The sequence below is a fragment of the Anguilla anguilla genome, chromosome 1 (assembly GCF_013347855.1).
Source record: "Anguilla anguilla isolate fAngAng1 chromosome 1, fAngAng1.pri, whole genome shotgun sequence".
In the NCBI taxonomy this organism is placed as follows: Eukaryota; Metazoa; Chordata; class Actinopteri; order Anguilliformes; family Anguillidae; genus Anguilla; species Anguilla anguilla.
In genome coordinates, this window is record NC_049201.1 from 87264205 (window position 1) to 87283958 (window position 19754).

Here is a 19754-nt window from a genome sequence, read left to right on the forward strand (position 1 = left end):
GAAGGGTTGCATAAATTCACGTTGAGGGTTGACATCCTTTGGTAAGTAGTAGCGTTCTATCGGCCGCTAGAGGGCGCCCAAGCATACCCAATACTTATAGTGTCTGTTTTTACATATTCAGCAGCTACTGTCTCCCAATCATGTTTTAATATTGTAATGGTATAATAAAGACTGTTATCTTCGATTGCTAATTCCCTCCTGTTTTTCCTGTGTGTTCTGGTCATTGACGCCCCACATCCCAGAGACAATCAATATCTTAATCCATTGAGGGTGGCGTAGGCCTACCTTTGCCTATTATCATTACCTGTTACACATGCATTAACAAGTATAAATGTGTAGATCTCAAATGCTTTTACAGAATGTTTAAGCTCACTTGCTCTTTAAGCATAGAGTTTACATATGAAGTCCATAATGGTCATTCTCTGAAATACAAACAGGAGGTAGTCAGCCGCACTGCAGCTCTGCAATCTGACGCTTCCTTTGTGGGCTAGCACAAGCTGTGAAAGGGAAATAACTCAACCCACACAGAGCCTTTTATTTTAAAGCCCTCCCTACCACACACACACACACACACACGCAGCCACACACACACACACACACACACACACACACCTTAACTGCTACAGAGGAAGTCACTGATCTCTCGCATACTGAAAATGCTCGTCCTGTTGGTGTCCACACTGCTGTCCTCAGGTACAGCGCACTTCATCTATTTATAATGTGCATTTATATAATTATTTTGTGTGGTTCATACCTCTTTATCACCTTTGTCACCTGCAAAGCAACACTTGCTTCCATCTTTTTGATTTCTGTCTATAGGCACATTTATTTGGTTGGCATTTTATACTTAGTAAAGATTGATTAGCATATTTTTCTGCTCTCTCATGCCAACAAACAGCATTTACGTCCAGAAGGAATTATTAGTGCCGTGCCCTGTTGAAGATACTGGATGCTGAAATTTGGTCAGCTCCAGGAGCATTGAATAGGCACTGGCATAACAGGAATAGAATATAATGTGCAATAATATCTTGTAACTGTAAGCTTGCATTTAATGGTATAATGTGTGGCATATAGTATCTGCAGAACAGCGCTTGTTTGAAAGTTTTAAAATGAACATTTTGTGTTTCTTTCCAGTTTCCAGAGCTGAGGAGTCTTTGTTTGTGCGTGAGGGAGGCTCTGTTCGTCTGGATGTGCAGGGATATGAAGAATTACAGTTTCTCGAGTTTCTGTGGACTGTTAATGGCTCTACAGCTGTACTGGAATACATTCCTCAGTTTAAAGATCTGACAACATTTGGAGATTATAAAACCAGGACAGAATTTGATGAGAAGAACTTCTCTCTGCTGCTGAAGAACATGCAGGAGAGACACAGTGGTATCTACACAGCAACGATAATTAACCATAAAGGACAACAAAGAGATGTTGCTACCTACAGGATCACAGTTCAAGGTAGGAATAATACAGTTTTACGGTCTGTGTGTACAACACAAACAAATGGGTGCAGGAAAGATATGGGTGTAGAATAGATCGACATTAATGCATTTAAATAATAGTGTAATTCTGTAGATAAATGTGACTTCTGAGATTATCATGAGATTATATTACATGACGTGATTTCTGAGATTATTATAACATAACATTTGAAATATACAGGATTATTATGACATAACATGATATGATGTATGAGATCACTATGAGTCTATATGATGGAATGTGTCACAGCTTTAGCCCTGTGGATTGGTTGTTGTTTTGCAGAGGCCCCGCCCACACCCCAGGTAGGAGTGGCGTTACTCTCTTCTGCAGGAGGGTTCTGTAACATGTCAGTGAACTGCTCTGCTGAAGACACCTGGGCCAGCTACACCTGTGACCACGCCCACTGCACACAGGTAGCAAATACAACCTCGCTGACAGGAGTCAACATCACCGCTACGGCAACCAACGGGACCGTCCACTGCCACAGCAGTAACCGGGTCGACACAGAGACGCGGTCAGAATCCACAAAGGACCTCTGTAAGTCATGTAGTCTGTCTGTGGATAATGCCTGCAAGTCTGTTTGCAAATATTGTGTCTGTATACATTATCTGTCTGACATGTGTATATGCTTCTCAGGCATCTGTGGTTCTGTCAGTTGGCTGTAAGCAGTAGTGTTCACCATGGGATATGATTGTGGTGCTTATTCTTTGTAATGTTTCCTGCTTGTGTATGTGTGTGTTTGTGTATGAATGTATTTGTGTGTATGAATGATTGAGAGTGCATGAGTGTGTACATGTGTGTGCTTTAATGTGTGTATGCAAAAATGTGTGTGTACTTGTGTGTATGCATATATGTTTGTGTGTAGCATCAGTTGTCTCTGTGGGGTATTGTGTAATTTCTTGCTGGTTCAGTTTTGTCCTGTAACACCTCCTCTCACTGAGTGTGTGTGTGTGTGCACGTGTGCATGTGCGAGTGCTTATTTGTTCATTTGCATGTGTGATAGTGTGTAACAGTAGCTGTCTCTGTGGGGTCCTGTGTGATGTTATTTATTTCCTGTAGGTCCAGTTCCTCCAGTAACACCATCTCCTGGTCTCTCGCTATGTGCACTAAAGTCAGTGCTGTTCTCCCTGGGTCTGGTTGCCATGGTTTCAGCTGTCATCGCAGTTAATATCAGAGAGAGGTGCTGCAGGTCAGTCATGGTCATTCCTGTGTTTACATCTCTCATCAGCAGTGAGCTTGAATCTGACACACTCAGTGACCTCTTAAAAAAGCATCCAAACACACTCACACACTCTTCCCCCTACTCACACACACTACCACACACTCACACCCTCCACCGCACACTCGAACACCCTACCCCTCTCTCACACACTCCACCATGCTCTACCCCTCTCACGCACTCACACACTCCACCACACTCTACCCCTCTCTCACACACTCTACTGCTCTCTAACACACACACACACACTCTACCCCTCTCTCTCACACTCTACCTCACACTCACTACCACGCAGTTGCTGCACACTATGCTGGCACAGTCAATAACCTTTTTAAAACATCAAAAAGGACTGACAAACTCAACCGCTACCACTTTGAAAAATGTCAAACGGTTGCCTGTCACACTGTATTGCACACTCATACACTACACCACACACTCCCACACTGTAATGCACTGTGTTGTTTCTTGTGAATTTTGGATACGGTTCTGGGGCTAAAGTTCTTTATTTCTGTTGTTTTTTCAGAGATCACTAAGGACTGAGAGGACTGAGCATAAATCTGCCAGGGAAGGGGAGGGGGGAATTCATATCTGAAATAACTGTGTGTGTGTGTGTGTGTGTGTGTGTGTGTGTGTGTGTGTGTTAAAATTGAGGAAATGAGAACGGTTACACTGCCCTATTTCTATCAGGCATAAAACTATGAGCTAAAACTCATGAATGCATGTAAAGAAAATCCTACCAATGCAGTGGAGAACATATTTAAAATATGTTAAAAAAAAAAAAGATATGTTATCCAGGTCAGTATATTTGTGATTACACTCTCCTTTAGAAAAGGAACCATAATTACAATGATCATAGTGCTGCAAAGCATGTCAACCAGATGAGTGTTATTTTCACACACACACACACACACACACACACACACACACACACACACACAGACCTCAACCACCCCAGCCAATCGTTGGAAGGGAAAATACATGCACGGATTCAAATTAGGGGTAAGCACAAAAGGTTGTGAAAGCATTGCTGTGGTTCATTGTAAGAATTGTTAGCTGCTGTGTGATCTTAACTGTATTTTAAAGTGTTTTTGGATTTGTATGTGTTTTTGGGTTATGTATTTTTCATGAATCCATGCCATAGATAATTTTTGGTCAGGTGATGGTGTTACGGCTCAAGACTGCAGAGTTACAATAACCAGCAGCCAGCACCAAGGCCAAACACGTTTAAAATACCACAGCGTCCTTCTGCAAAAAAAGTAGGCCAATTAATTAAGACATGGTACAATCTGAAACACACAAACAGGGCAAAGCGGGCAGAACAGGCCTGTCTCTCTCAGACCAGAACCAGTCTGAGCTGTCTAAAAGTTAACCAGATAGTAATTCTGACCTCACTCACAATGAAGACGGGACAGAGAGAGTCAAAACAAAAAGGGAGAAAGGGGAAGGTGAGTCTTCCGGCCCACTGCTGCCTCACCCTGCCTGACTGAAAAGGTGAAAAAAAACAACCACTGACCACAGTGCCAACAAGCAGTGTTAAATGCTTTTAAATGAACCACAATGATTAAGTACAACTGAAAGAAAAGAACAAAACCAATAGTCGCGTTATGTTGTGCGTGCCTGCAGGATCAGAGAGAGAACGTCTTCCTCAAATCACCATCTTATATAGTGTGTGTGAGGTTTACACGCACAACCGAACTGTGCTCACGCATCGCCTGTGTATGCACCCGGGAGCAGCCAGCCAGCTAACGCTGCAGCCTGTGAGGGAAAAGCAATATACACACAACACAAAGCACACTCGCGTTACAGAAAACTATTACAGTAAAATTCAGTTTTATTAAAGAAACAACTAGGAGCACATAACAAATGGATAATAAAGTTTTCTGGATCTGAAGGAAAATCTTAATGCAGTGACATTTTAGTCTATTCTGTGCATCCAACAGTTTGGGGAAAGCCCTTTCACATTTCCACACAGGGAAGCTTTTCCATGTTTTATTTAATTTATCCTAGCTGATGCAAATCAAACATACAGGTAGAGTGGGGCCTCAGCAAAGAGGGGAGAAAAAGTATTAACAAATAAAAAGCAACAAAACATGTTAGCCTTACAATCTGTAGTTTTTACTTAATTAGTAGTTCACAGCACATAGTAGCTCATAATGAGGACATGGAACTATTTTTTTAAATCATAACATTTACATTACATTTATTTGGAAGACGCTTTTATCCAAAGCGAAGTGATCTCATACATCATATCATTTTATGTCATAATAATCCTGTATATTTCAAATGTTATGTTATAATAATCTCAGAAATCACGTCATGTAATATAATCTCAGAAGTCACATTTATCTACAGAATTACACTATTATTTAAATGCATTAATGTCGATCTATTTACAAAAAAGTGCATTTCATGGTCATAGACAACTGCTAAACACAGGTTCAGTAAGGTACAATACTTATTTTGTACAGCTATTTCTAGCCAACACAGTTTAGTTCACACAGTGAACACTATTCAGACCAAACCTCTGCAAAGCCAACTAGGCAGAAGAATAAGCTACAGTATTAGGACAAATACAAATTACCAGAAAGTGCTGGGATGGGGCAACATGTAACAAGTGTCATGAAAAAAAAGGGGGGGGGGGGATTTAGGGTGAAATATACAGCGTGGTGGTGGTTAGTCTAGGTATAGTCTGAAGAGATGAGTCTTCAGGCCACGGCGGAAGATGGATAGTGAGGGGGAGGTTCGGAGAGGGACGGGGAGTTCGTTCCACCACTGGGGAGCTAGGGTGGAGAAGCTCTGTGATCCCTTTGGGCGGGTGGGAGGGGTTACAAGGCGCCCTGCTGCCGCAGAGCGGAGTGGTCGAGCAGGCACATAGAATCGAGTCATGTCCTGCAAGTAGATGGGGGCTGTCCTGTTGGCAGCAGTGTTGACCTGTGTGGCCGAGGGGGGGAAAGAAAAGAAGAGTTGTGTGTCATCTGCATAACAATGGTAGGAGAAGCCATGTGAATGAATAACTGAACCAAGAGATCTGGTGAATCAAGAGAAGCGACGACACAATCAGATGCACACTAATGAACCACAGATGAACACCACTTAAATAGCGCCAGGTGAAGCTACTCGAAATTAGCTCAACAATACCGGGCAATTAAACACCAACCCCCACACACAGTTTCACGAACGCCTTTAACTAACTAACAACAGCGAGTCAACTACAGAGATTCTGAGCTAACGCACAACTAAGTTTGCTGACTAGCAACAGTTGAGACAAGTTTAAAAAAGATTATCTAAATTACACACAACTATGTTCTCTAACTAACAACAGCAGAAACAAATCAAGTGAAGATACGCTTATCTGAATCGCGGGGTACGGCAGAAGCGACGACACAATCAGATGCACACACATAAATATATATATATATGTTTTTCAGTTTATAAATAACTTCAGTACTGCTTCACATTACATTTACATCTGCATTACATTATAGACATTTAGCAGATGCTCTTATCCACAGCGACTTATACAACTATATTACACATTATTTACATTGCATCCATTTACACAGCTGGATATATACTGAAGCAATGCAGGTTAAGCACCTTGCTCAAGGGTACAATGGCAGTGTCCTATCTGGGAATTGATCCTCTGACCTTTAGGTTACAAGACCAACTCCTTACCCATTACACTACACTGCCGCCCGCTCGAATGTGACCTGCTTAACAGCCTCCGCCACCGAGCGCACTGCTGGCTGGAGCCACTGCGTCTTGGACCTGCTGAGCAAAGGGAGAGAAGACAAATATCTTTTGTTATCTAGCAAAAGAAACCATCATAAACTACAGGAAGAACCCAATGTAACTGGAGAAACCAGTATCCTTGACTGCAGTGAAACAGCGACTACGATCTGCTGGTCTAAAATGATGTGTTTCTGCGAGAAAAAAAGCCTTTGCTAGCCTTAACAAGAAAAGACTCCAGTGGCCCAAACACCATCACCATTGGACCAAGAAAGACTGGGATAAGGTGGATACACATCCTTTTAGGCCAGCAGATCGTAGTCGCTGTTTCACTGTAGACTTCCAATAATTCATTTAATGGTGATTAAAGCCAAAGGAGTCTATATTGAGGAAAGTCGTGTCTAAGATTATTTTTAAGTAAAACTCATCTTTTTGTATTATTGTAGGCAGAAACTAACAGAAAATGTTTGCACCTTGGTTTGTTATTAAATAAATGCACATAGATTAAATTCTTCTCTACCTAAAGTTTTTTTTTTTTTTTTTAAACACAGGTGGCCTAATACTTTTAAACTGTATGTATCTGTGTATATATATATATATACACACACACACACACACACACACACACACACACACACACACACATATACACACACACACACGCGCACAAACTATATTTCCAAAAGTATGTGGACACCTGAACATCGCACCCATATGTACTTGTTGAACATCTCATTCCTAAACCATGGGCATTAATATAGAGTTGGACCCCCTTTGCAGCTGTAACAGCCTCCACTCTTCTGGGAAGGCATTCCATTAGAATGTGGAAGCAGGGATTTGCTTTCATTCACCCACAAGAGCATCAGTGAGGAGGAGGGCGTAAGGCCTGGCTCGCAGTCAACGTTCCAATTCATCCCAAAGGTGTTTGATGGGGTAGAGGTCAGGGCTCTGTGCAGGCCAGTCAAGTTCTTCTTCACCAAACCCAGCAAACCATTTCTTTATGGACCTTAATTTGTGCACGAGTGCACTGTCATGTTGAAACAGGAAAGGGCCTTCCCCAAAAGTCGGAAGCCCACAATTCTCCAGAATGTCACTGTATGCTGTAGCATTAATATTTCCCTACACTGGAACAAAAGGACCTAGCCCAAACCATGAAAAACAGCCACAGACCATTACTCCTCCTCCACCAGTTGGCACTGTGCACTTGGGCAAGTAGCATTCTTCTGGCATTCGCCAAAACCCAGATTCATCCGTCAGACTTCCAGATATTGGAGTGCAATTCATCAGTCCAATGGCGGTGTGCTTTAGACCACTCCAGCTGACGCTTGGCATTGCGCATGGTGATCTTAGGCTTGTGCACGGCTGCCTGGCCATGGAAACCCATTTCATGAAGCTCTTGACAAACAGTTCTTGTGCTGACGTTGTTTTCAGAGGTAGCTTGGAACTCTGTAGTGAGTATTGCAACCGAGGATAGATGATTTATGTGCTTCAGCACTTGGCGGTCCTGTTCTGTGAGCTTGTGTGGCCTACTGCTTCGCGGCTGAGCTGTTGTTGCTCCTATACGTTTCCACTTCAGAATAACAGCTCTCACAGTTGACCGGGGCAGCTCTAGCAGGGGAAAGGAGGCATCCTATGACAGTGCCACGTTGAAAGTCACTGAGCTCTTAGTACAACCCATTCAACTGCTAATGTTTGTCTATGGAGATTGCACAGCTGTATGCTTGATTTTATGCACCTGTTAGCAATGCGTGTGGCTGAAATAGCCAAAGCTACTAATTAGAAGGGTGTCCACATAATTTTGGAAATATAGTGGTTATTACATAGTGTCTTCAATATTCACTGTATGACCAAAAGTATCTGGTCACCCCTTGGTCTGGGGCTGTTTTTCATGGTTTGAGCCAGGCCCCTTAGTTCCAGTGAAGGCAAACCTTAATGCTACAGAATACAATCTCATTCTAGACGACAGTTTGGGGAAGGCCCTTTCCAGTTTCAGCATGACAATGCCCCCAAGCTCACAGTGAGGTCCATATAGAAATGGTTTTGTCGAGAATGGTGTGGAAGAATTTGACTGGCCTGCACAGAGCCCAGACCTCAACTCCATCCAACGCCTTTGGGATCAATTGGAAAGCCAACTGTGAGCCAGGCCTAATCACTAATCAATCACACGACCTCACTAATGCCCTTCTGGCTGAATGGAAGCAAATCGCTGCAGCAATGCTCCAACATCTAGTATAAAGCCTTCCAAGAGAAGTGGAGGTTGTTATAGTAGCAAAGGGTGGAACCAACTCCATATTAATGCCAGTAATTTTGGATGAGATGTTGGATATCAGGTGCCCACAAACTTTTGGCCATGTAGTGTGCGTATACACACACACACACGCAATTTGAATATTATGGATTCAAAAAAATTAACAGATGGACAGTTATAATGATCTGAATAATTTTACCTTAACAGAAGCATATTCAGCCTTGCACTTCATATGTATCTGGGACCCTGTGAGATTCAAACAAAGTTAATAATTCACTGGGTTTAACAGCAGAGTATATCAGGGTTTATGAAAGAAAAGTTCAACCTGTACCCTTCCCATGGCTAACTGCTGAAGCTAAGCAGCCACACCACCTACCCTTAGCTTCAGCAGTTTAACACGAGAAGGGAACAGGGTGGTTTGGCTGCTTAGCTTCAGCAGTTTAACATGAGAAGGGAACAGGGTGGTATGGCTGCTTAGCTTCAGCAGTTTAACATGAGAAGGGAACAGGGTGGTATGGCTGCTTAGCTTCAGCAGTTTAACATGAGAAGGGAACAGGGTGGTATGGCTGCTTAGCTTCAGCAGTTTAACATGAGAAGGGAACAGGGTGGTATGGCTGCTTAGCTTCAGCAGTTTAACATGAGAAGGGAACAGGGTGGTATGGCTGCTTAGCTTCAGCAGTTTAACATGAGAAGGGAACAGGGTGGTATGGCTGCTTAGCTTCAGCAGTTTAACATGAGAAGGGAACAGGGTGGTATGGCTGCTTAGCTTCAGCAGTTTAACATGAGAAGGGAACAGGGTGGTATGGCTGCTTAGCTTCAGCAGTTTAACATGAGAAGGGAACAGGGTGGTATGGCTGCTTAGCTTCAGCAGTTTAACATGAGAAGGGAACAGGGTGGTATGGCTGCTTAGCTTCAGCAGTTTAACATGAGAAGGGAACAGGGTGGTATGGCTGCTTAGCTTCAGCAGTTTAACATGAGAAGGGAACAGGGTGGTATGGCTGCTTAGCTTCAGCAGTTTAACATGAGAAGGGAACAGGGTGGTTTGGCTGCTTAGCTTCAGCAGTTTAACATGAGAAGGGAACAGGGTGGTATGGCTGCTTAGCTTCAGCAGTTTAACATGAGAAGGGAACAGGGTGGTATGGCTGCTTAGCTTCAGCAGTTTAACATGAGAAGGGAACAGGGTGGTATGGCTGCTTAGCTTCAGCAGTTTAACATGAGAAGGGAACAGGGTGGTATGGCTGCTTAGCTTCAGCAGTTTAACATGAGAAGGGAACAGGGTGGTTTGGCTGCAGGAATAGCAAATATAATCTGGAAATACTGACTGAGCCCATTAATCACTCAGTGGGTGGCAGTGATTCACTTATCTATGCAATATTAAAACCTGATGTTCCTTACCTCCAGATGTTATCCTATTTCTTTTGTAAAGTTTGCAGATGATGATGATGCTGATGATGCTGACGATGATGATGATGATGATGATGATGATGATGGCGAAGGTACCAAGACCAATAGATAGTTTGTTTGAGTTTTCCTTCTGTTGACCTGCAGTGAGAGACAGACAGTCATTTCAAACTTCTGTGATGAAGCGACTGATGCCTTGCTGTTCCCTCAGGCCGGAAACATACCCTACGTATATACACAAACGCGGACACTTCGAGCTGATTTCATCTGTCATTGCGTTCTAAAATGTGCCACGAAAATTCGTAACAACACAGGCGAGTTCAGCACCGCAGTGAGGGGTGCTACAGCGGGCGCTATGCTTTTTTAACATTACATTACAGGCATTTAGCAGACGCTCTTATCCAGAGCGACGTTTTTTACATTGTATCCATTTATACAGCTGGATGTATGCTGAAGCCATGCAGGTTAAGTTCCTTGCTCAAGGGTACAACGGCAGTGTCCTACCCGGGATTCAAACCTATGACCATTCGGTTACAAGCACAGTTCTTTACCCACTATGCTACACTGCCGCCTCCTACACTTTTCCCCCTAGTTTGTAATGAATTCCATCGTCCATCTACACTGTTACATTCCCCCACTCCCGGTTTGCAATCAAGTTTCAAGCTATCCTGTCGAATGTGCGGGAGTACATGGTGTCTGGTTTTGTAAAATTCAAAATCTGGCAACCCTACTGTGGGGAAGTGGGGGATGGGTGCTCTCGAAATGCACACAAGAAAACCTAACTTGCTGTGTAAAATTCCCAGCGACATTTGCAGCTGTGAAGTGCGGCAGTGTAGCACAGTGGGTAAGGAACTGGGCTTGTAACTAAAAAGGTCATAGGTTCGATTCCCTGCTAGGACACTGCCGTTGTACCCTTGAGCAAGGTACTTAACCTGAATTGCTTCAGTATATATCCAGCTGTATATATGGATGCAATGTAAATGCTATGTAAAAAAAGTTGTGTAAGTCGCTCTGGATAAGAGCGTCTGCTAAATGCCTGTAATGTAATGTAACACTTTGGCTGAACAACGTCAGGCTACATTTTTCTCAGTTGTTTCAGACGTGTTGCCTGAAACTATACCTAATTTTCTCAAAATTTCTAATCAAATCAAGTCAACAGTTTCAGCAGAAATCTCTTGTGAAATGAAACCCCCCGTTGACTAAATAACATACTCATGCCATCAAATACACTGCATTACAGTTTTTCCTCAGTCATTTACAAACTATCTTGTAGTTGTTCCAATGACCTTCAGTATGCATTTATTTATTTTGGATAAAGGAGTCTGCCAAATAAATGTAATGTAATATAAATGCAATTTTAAGAAGCCATTAGATTGTAAGACTACTCTTGTAGACTATTGTAAGACAACTCCTGCAAACTTCTGGTACTTTGGTAAACGCACTCACGCAGTTTACAGCTCCAGTTCATGCTTTTCCCATTTCCCACAGATCTCATATTTATGTGAAGATTTTTTGAAATGGTCAAACATTAATTGACAGTCTATCGTCTTTCTCACCTCACCTGCGTAAATCCACATTGCTAAACATTTCAGTTAACAGCACAGGGCTTTAGCAATTCAAACACAGGTAATGTCCCTAGTCCCTATATCCCTAGTCACCATTTCCTCAACTGACCTCGAACATTGTTGAATATATCATCACATCACTGAAGCAATTACTGTATGTACTAATCACAAAAAACTATGTTTTAAGTGAAATGTTAGCATTTGCCAAAAGCCTCAATGAAATTTATCAGCCCTAATGACAACAACTGCCTGCGCTCTATCAAGGGGCATCAGTGCAGATCTCTGACAACTGCTACAGCCCTGTATATGTATAATGTACTTCAGACAACATGTTCTTACCACTTGACAGATTTCTTAAGATTCAAACCTTCTCTCAAAGACCCTAATCATACTCATAGAACATTCATAGGGTAGTGTTCTGTACTGGCAATATTGGCCAGCGGAGCTCTTTCAGCAGAGCTTATCCACAAACTGTGTCGGTACATAGCATACACGTTTTAAACTAGTGTGATTGATAGACCCAGCATTAGCGTGTATATTATAGAGTGTGTATAGTGCAATGATTTCTTAAGGATATGAATCTGATTTTCAGGTCATAACTCCAGATCACATACATACTACATCATTACATCATAATCAGAGTACTAGTCCTATGGCTCAGCTGGTAGAGCTTTGTGCTAACAGTGAAGTTACTAATGGGTTGACCAGCGACTTGAAACAATTTAGGAAACCTTGGGTAGCACTGCTTTGGAATACAGCTTCTTTAATTTCGGTGAGGCAAGATAACCTATAATGTTTGTAGTACAGAAACTTGGCATCATTTTGATATCAATACTTTTAATGGCAGGCCTAGATTTTGCCAGTTTGAATGAATGAGTTATAGACAGTGTATGTCTTGTATGTGTGAGTAACTTGGCATTTTTGTACGTTGCAAACGTTTTTTATGAGATAGTAATATACATATCATGTTATGTCATAATAAATCTGTATATTTCACATGTTATCATGTAATGTTATAATAATCTCAGAAATCACATGTAATATGATTTTATGATAATTGCTACAGAATTACACTATTATTTAAATGCATTCGTGTTGATCTATTCTACACCCATATCTTTCCTGCACCCATTTGTTTGTGTTGTACACGCAGACTGTAAAATTGTATTATTCCTACCTTGAACTGTGACCCATCTGGTAGCAACACATCTCTCTTTTCCTTCATTAAGTATCCATGCTGTGTAGTTCCCACTGTGTCTCTGTGACACGTTCTTCAGCAGCAGAGAGAAGTTCTTCTCATCAACTTCTGCTGCGGTATCATAGCCTTCAAATTGTATCAGACCTTTAGACTGAGAAAAGTATTTTAGTACAAATGCAGAGCCATTAAATTTCCAAGATAAAGTGTGAAACTGTAATTCTTCATATCCCGGCACATCCAGACGAACAGAGCCTCCCTCAGGCACAAACAAAGGCTCGGCAGCTCTGGAAACTGGAAAAAAACATAAAATGTACATTTAAAAACTTTCAAACAAACACTGTTCTGCAGATACTATATGCCACACAACATACCATTAAAAAAGCACACCTATACAACACATCATAGCATTAAATAATTACAGTAAGCTACTGAAAATAATCCAAGTATTTAATATTTAAATATTTTACATTTACCATTATATATATATATATATATATATATATATAATGTACTTCATAGTTCACTGACTAATTTAAAAAAACTATTAGAAAACATATTACACTATTTTGTGCTGGAAATGTGGTTACATTGCATAAAAATCATATTTGCAGTAACCTAGCACTGAAAAATGTTAGTCAACTGCCTAGCTAGGCTGTCTAATGTCTAGCTGGTGAGTAACAACCAACAATAACAACAAAAACATTTTCTCGCTAATGTATTAGTTGCTAGTTGTTCGTGATCGTTTGTTCCATCCACCTAGCTAGCTAACCAGATATAACTTTGAAGCCATTAGCTGGCTAATTAGCCAGACAATGTTTTTGTTGTTGGTTGTTACTCACTAGCTAGACATTAGACAGCCTAGCTAGGCTAGCTATAACAGTTATAGACAGTGCTTTGTATGTGTGAGTAACTTGGCATTTTTGTACGTTGCAAACGTTTTTTATGAGGTGAGATATTCCCTAACATAAAGAGGGAGCATGTGCTTTCAACAGCATCTTGTAGCCTACATGCGCAGGTCGCACTTCCTCACATTCCTGATATTACCGACGCCGAGGGAAGAGGCTATTTAAAAAAAATCGTATTACAGCAAACAGACGTTATACTCTGGCAAGTTAGCGATGTATATGTTGTTATTTGATTATATTGTAGCATTTATTACATTATTCAAGAAGAATAAACTGTCAAAATATGTTTTCAGAAAGATCGCTAATGTTTTCAATCGTACATTATCCATGATGGATTCCGAAATACATAAATAAATACATAGAGGCACGAAAAAGATGGACAATGTAAAAGTGTGTAAAAGTTCAGTACCTGTCATCGTAGAGAACACCACAGCAGTGAAGAACAAGGTTTTGCGAAGTTCCATTTTGTACTGAAACTCCAATCCGTTGTATTCACTAGTCAGAGAAACTGGATTTTAAACAGACCGGCTTTCCAGGCAAGCCTATCGAGTGACGCAACAAAAAACACGTGAAAGCGGAGTGGAGCTGTAAGGAGAACTGGCGGGAATTGTTGAGGCACGTGATTTTCAAATATGTTTTTTGTCAGTGTGGGGGCGGAGACTTATGCTAATGTTTTCACTAGTATGATTGGTCACTTTAAATACGAAGCCCATACACTTCCTATGCCTTCTAATAGCAATGTTCTTGTTAGTTGAGGGACGATATGGAGGCAGAAGTTGCGAGTTGCCTACCGGAGACAATGCAGTGTCATTAAATGTTAAATGTTAAACGGTGCGGTGTTCTCACTGAGTATACCGACAACAGTGTTCGTGGACATGTTCGCCGGTGGTTCTCAATCTGAAGTTCTTTTTTCTTACTGAGTATACTGCCAGTTTTAGGCTGTACAAAGGTCACCAGCTCGGCTTCAGTCTTCAGGTCAGTCAGACTATCTGGAATATCTAGCTTGTTCTGCAGTTACAGGGGCCACCTGTCGATGTGACAGAATGACTAGCTCGGTATTGTAGGCTAGGTCTTTCCGTTCGACGATGCTTATGTTTATCGGTTTTAAAATGGCTTTTGCCGTAAGGAAATCCGGTTCGGCGTGCTTTACTCATGTAGCGCGGCGCTTTGTGAACACCAGCAATGGACCCACTACTACACCGGTGAAATTTAATATAAAACCAGACAAAAGGTGTTTATTTGACACTCCTGTGCATATAAAAGTGGAAGGTTTGCGCCCGAAACAGCAAGTTATTTTCCGAGCAACACTGACGGACGAGAAACAGGATAAGTTTGTGTCTAGCGCTCATTTTGAGGCGGACACTCGAGGTGTGCTCGATCTGAGTAAATCTGCGGCTCGTGGGGGAGACTACGTCGGGGTTCATCCCATGGGATTCATGTGGGCTATGAAACCTCAGACAGAGCTGGGAAGGTTGTTTAGAAAAGATGTGACTTCACCCTTCAAAGTGCACCTTTCCGTGCACGAGAAAACAGCCTCCGGTAGTGAAGAGCCGATGATAGCTTCTTGCATTCACGAGCGAGGGTTCATTGGGGACGGGGTGCAAAGGATCCCGGTGAGAGAGAGACGGATTCGAGCAACTTTATTTCTACCGCCCGGTAAGTGTGGGAAAGGGGGTAGGCTAGTGTTTTGAAAACTTTCTACTTAAGTTAAGAACGTACGTACACATGTTACGTTGCAAACATAAATCTATACATATTAACTATATACCCAAACATATGATCTATAAAAGTATACATATAAACAGACGTTTCGTAGTTGCAAATAACTTGGCTGACATTGGCTAATTCCAAGTTGCGGGTCGCACTCAAAATACGTCACACTTGCGACGTCAAACTATAAACAAACAGACGTCGACGTCAGATCTTCTGTGATATCTGTTTATATTTAACTAGACAGGCAAGCACGCCTTCTGCGAGCCTGAGCTTGCGACGACCCGCAAGTAAGCCTGTGCTGCGCATGTTCAGTGCAGAACATTGGAGCTCCCGTCGAAGTGAATGGGGAATGTCAGGCTTTTGAAAGCAAACTAGAACTTCCTCGATAGTATTTTGAAGACTGATTAATGATCGTTACACTTAATATGAGAAGCAGATTGTGAAAATATGTAATAAAATGTGTACATTTTAAATAAATATTTCCCCAACACGTCTGGATCAAAACAACCATTGTTTCGCAACTCCTGTTGAAATGTATGATCACAGAAATTGACAGATGAGGTTTTTTTTTTTGCTTGTTAGGTCACCTTGGTTTTCTACATTGAACTCAGTGGAGGGCAAGCTCTTGGCCCATAGAGGCAGTTCCCCATTCTTTCATGATTTCATGGAGACGTGCACTCTGCTAATTTGTGAAAATAGATGTCATTCTTACATAACTCCTTCATGTTAAAATGATAAATCAAAGGCATGCTATGCAGAATATTATATATTTAGAATATATATAAATGCTAAGGCGTATCTATGGTATATAAATGCTTTACGTACTTTCGCCAAATTCATTCATGCACCTTTACCGGTGTTTGTTATTCTAAAATGTGTTTGGGGCATATCTGGGAATGGCACTCTTTTCTGTGTGGGGAGGGGTAGGTGGGGCTACACACCCTGTGGTTTGGGATCAGATTTCAGTGGAGTGGTTGTTGCTATTCCGAACTTTTGGAATGAATTTGGAATACTTGTGTGTGGTGACGTGTGTGAGAGAGAGAGAGTGTGTGTGTGTGTGTGTGTGTGTGCACACGTGTATAGTGAGTGCGTGTGTGGTGATGTGTGTGTGTGTGAGAGAGAGAGAGTGTGTGTGTGTATATGTGTAAAGTGAGTGAGTGTGTGTGTATGTGTATGTGCATGTGTATAGTGTGTGTATAGTGAGTGCGTGTGTGGTGATGTGTGTATATGTGTATAGTGAGTGAGTGTGTGTGTGTGTATGCATGTGTAGTGAGTGTGCGTGTGGTGATGTGTGTGTGTGTGTGTGAGAGAGAGTGTGTGTGTGTGTGTATAGTGAGTGAGTGTGTGTGTGTATGCATGTGTATAGTGAGTGTGCGTATGGTGATGTTTCTGGGTGGTTTGTGCCTCCAGGAGAGGGCCCGTTTCCTGGCGTTATAGACCTGGGGGGAACAGCGGGGGGGCTGCTGGAGTACCGGGCGTGTCTCCTGGCCAACTACGGCTTCGCCACCATGTGCCTGGCCTACTTCGCCTACGACGATTTGCCTAAGAGGCTTCTGGAACTTCACCTGGAGTACTTCGAGGAGGCCCTGCAGTACTTCCAAAACCTGCCGCAGGTGGGGTGTCCTAAAACTAAAATCAGACCTGAGTGCCCTTCTGTGCCTCGCCTCCTCTACATTCCGCCCCTGTCTACATTCTGTCCCATGCTCCGCCCCCTGTACATTCCGCCCATCTACGTTCCGTCCCATGCTCCGCCCCTCTGTACATTCCGCCCGTCTACATTCCGTCCCATGCTCCGTCCCTCTCTATCTTCCGCCCCGTGCCCCGCCCCTCTACATTCCGCCCTGTTCCCTGCCCCTCTCTACATATTGCCCTGGGCCCCACCCCTCTCTATATTCCGTTCTGGGCCCCCCCCCTCCCACTCAGGTTTGGTTCTGTCTCCCCAGGTGAGGAAGGGAGGCGTGGGGATCATGGGCATCTCCAAGGGGGCGGACCTCTCCCTGTCCATGGCCAGCTTCCTGGAGGGCGTGTCGGCGGTGGTGAGCGTGAACGGCTGCAATGCCAACCTGCAGTGCCCGCTGCACTACAGGGGCATGAGCATGCCCGGCCTGGGCCTGTCCATCGACCGCGTGGTCGTTCGCGACAACGGCGTGCTCAACGTGCGCGACTGCTACCACGACCCCCGCGCCCCCGAGAACGCCGCCTGCCTGGTGCCCATCGAGCGGGCCGCCGCCCGCTTCCTGTTCGCCATCGCCCAGGACGACCAGGTGTGGGAGGCAGAGCGCTACGCACGGCAGGCGGAGGAGCAGCTGCTGGCCCACGGCCGGCCGCGCCCCGAAATCCTGCTGCTGCCTGGGGCGGGGCACCTGCTGGAGCCCCCCTTCTTCCCCTCCTGCTCCGTCTCCTACCACAAGTTTGCGGGCACCTCCTTGGAGTGGGGGGGGCAGCCCGAATCCCACAACGCCGCCCAGGAGGAGTACTGGCGCAGAGTGCGAGAGTTCTTCTGGGAGAACCTGGGGGGGGCGGTGCACAGTAAACTCTGAGCTCGCTGCTCACCCTTTATTTGAGCTTTACGGCACAAAGCCGACCTATCGCTGCCATAGTCCTGCCAGAGTCCTGACATAGTCCTGTTATAATTGTGACATAAACACGCCTGAAGGGTGTCAGGACTGTGTGAGAGAGGTGGGGGGGGAGTAAGATTGGAAGATGAGAGGTGGGGGGCGGTAAGATTGGAAGGCGAGAGGTGGGGGGGCAGTAAGATTGGAAGATGAGAGGTGGGGGGCAGTTAGATTGGAAGGCGAGAGGTGGGGGGGCAGTAAGATTGGAAGGCGAGAGGTGGGGGGGCAGTAAGATTGGAAGGCGAGAGGTGGGGGGGCAGTAAGATTGGAAGGCGAGAGGTGGGGGGGCAGTAAGATTGGAAGGCGAGAGGTGGGGAGGCAGTAAGATTGGAAGACGAGAGGTGGGGGGGCAGTAAGATTGGAAGACGAGAGGTGGGGGGGCAGTAAGATTGGAAGGCGAGAGGTGGGGGGGCAGTAAGATTGGAAGATGAGAGGTGGGGGGGTAGTAAGATTGGAAGATGAGAGGTGGGGGGCAGTTAGATTGGAAGATGAGAGGTGGGGGGGCAGTAAGATTGGAAGATGAGAGGTGGGGGGCAGTTAGATTGGAAGAAGAGAGGTGGGGGGGCAGTAAGATTGGAAGGCGAGAGGTGGGGGGGCAGTAAGATTGGAAGGCGAGAGGTGGGGGGGCAGTAAGATTGGAAGGCGAGAGGTGGGGGGGCAGTAAGATTGGAAGGCGAGAGGTGGGGGGGCAGTAAGATTGGAAGGCGAGAGGTGGGGGGGCAGTAAGATTGGAAGGCGAGAGGTAGTGCTGTATGGTCCAAATAAAGTGTCGGCCAGATTTTAGTGTGGTTTCGCTCTGTGCTTCTCTGAGGCACCTGGGGCCAGTAGACACTGTGATCAATGCAGCTGAAATGGCAGGAATGAATGTGGCAGCAGAGGGACATTCGTTTTAGAATTTTCTTTTCTTTTTATTTAATCTTTTACACATCGCCAAACAACATGTACTGAGCCTTCAAGAAATAAGTCTGGATATAAATGCAGAATCACATAGGAAAAAGAGAAATAGACGTATTGGCTTTCTTATTACATTTATACTTTAGATGATCACAATAACTAAAAAGGGCTTTTTAAACTAAGAAATTTAGTTTTGAATGGTTATGTTTGTTTGCCTTCTTAGGAGGAAAATATATCTCTTCATTTCCAGTGGCATCTGAGTGCAGTTCTGTCCAAGCTGCTTAAACTCACAGTGTGTGTCTGTGCTTCATCCTGCAAAGCCAATCATTGCTTGGGTAAACTCACAGGAGCCAATCAGCACTAGGGCCAACTCCCAGGAGCCAGTCACCACTCGGGAAAACTCCCAGGAGCCAATCACCACTAGGGAAAACTCCCAGGAGCCAATCATTTCTTGGGTAAACTGGAGTGCTGCAAGCAGGAGGTCAGTGCCCTGAATATGGTGTTTTTAGTCCAAATTGCCTTCGCGTAATTGCATACATTATATAATGTTCGTTATTAATGCAATAAAAGGCCTTTACATGCTAAAAAGCAGGTGGACACTTTTATTATGTATTTTAGTATTTTGAATAACTTGTGTATTTAACATCACAATGGAAAATTTGAGCTGCAGTAAATAAATTGTGGCATTTGCAAATTAAATTGTATTGTTTCAGATGAATACGATTGAATGCTTTGTCATAATAATAATTCTGTGTAAATTCTGCTCTGGGTGTGCTCTCTAGTGCCCCCACAGG

At 43.6% G+C, this 19754-nt stretch overlaps 3 protein-coding genes across 5 annotated transcripts; 2 read left to right on the forward strand and 1 right to left on the reverse strand.

Moving 5' to 3' along the window:
- Nucleotides 1-577: 577 nt before the first annotated feature.
- Nucleotides 578-3791, forward strand: LOC118208183. The gene is made up of 5 exons (XM_035382601.1): nt 578-693; nt 1135-1449; nt 1756-2010; nt 2533-2662; nt 3216-3791. Exons 1-5 carry the CDS (start codon nt 657-659, stop codon nt 3223-3225), a joined length of 747 nt encoding a protein of 248 aa, XP_035238492.1. The 5' UTR covers nt 578-656; the 3' UTR covers nt 3226-3791.
- A 1802-nt stretch (nt 3792-5593) lies between these two features.
- On the reverse strand, nt 5594-14275 carry LOC118208190. The gene is made up of 6 exons (XM_035382615.1): nt 14148-14275; nt 12813-13124; nt 10065-10211; nt 8869-8915; nt 6368-6460; nt 5594-5623 (listed from the first exon to the last, which is right to left on the reverse strand). Exons 1-5 carry the CDS (start codon nt 14200-14202, stop codon nt 6407-6409), a joined length of 615 nt encoding a protein of 204 aa, XP_035238506.1. The 5' UTR covers nt 14203-14275; the 3' UTR covers nt 5594-5623; nt 6368-6406.
- A 165-nt stretch (nt 14276-14440) lies between these two features.
- On the forward strand, nt 14441-19678 carry LOC118208169 (acyl-coenzyme A thioesterase 5-like). Of its 3 annotated transcripts, none has more exons than XM_035382590.1 (4): nt 14441-15394; nt 16862-17064; nt 17395-18438; nt 18809-19678. In XM_035382590.1, the coding sequence occupies exons 1-3, from the start codon at nt 14824-14826 to the stop codon at nt 17989-17991; spliced, it is 1371 nt and encodes a 456-aa protein (XP_035238481.1). In that variant the 5' UTR covers nt 14441-14823; the 3' UTR covers nt 17992-18438; nt 18809-19678. The 3 variants fall into 3 exon arrangements, with proteins under 3 accessions (XP_035238481.1, XP_035238471.1, XP_035238462.1); XM_035382580.1 differs by having other exon boundaries at nt 17395-18376; XM_035382571.1 differs by having other exon boundaries at nt 17395-18345; nt 18778-19678.
- Nucleotides 19679-19754: the final 76 nt, after the last annotated feature.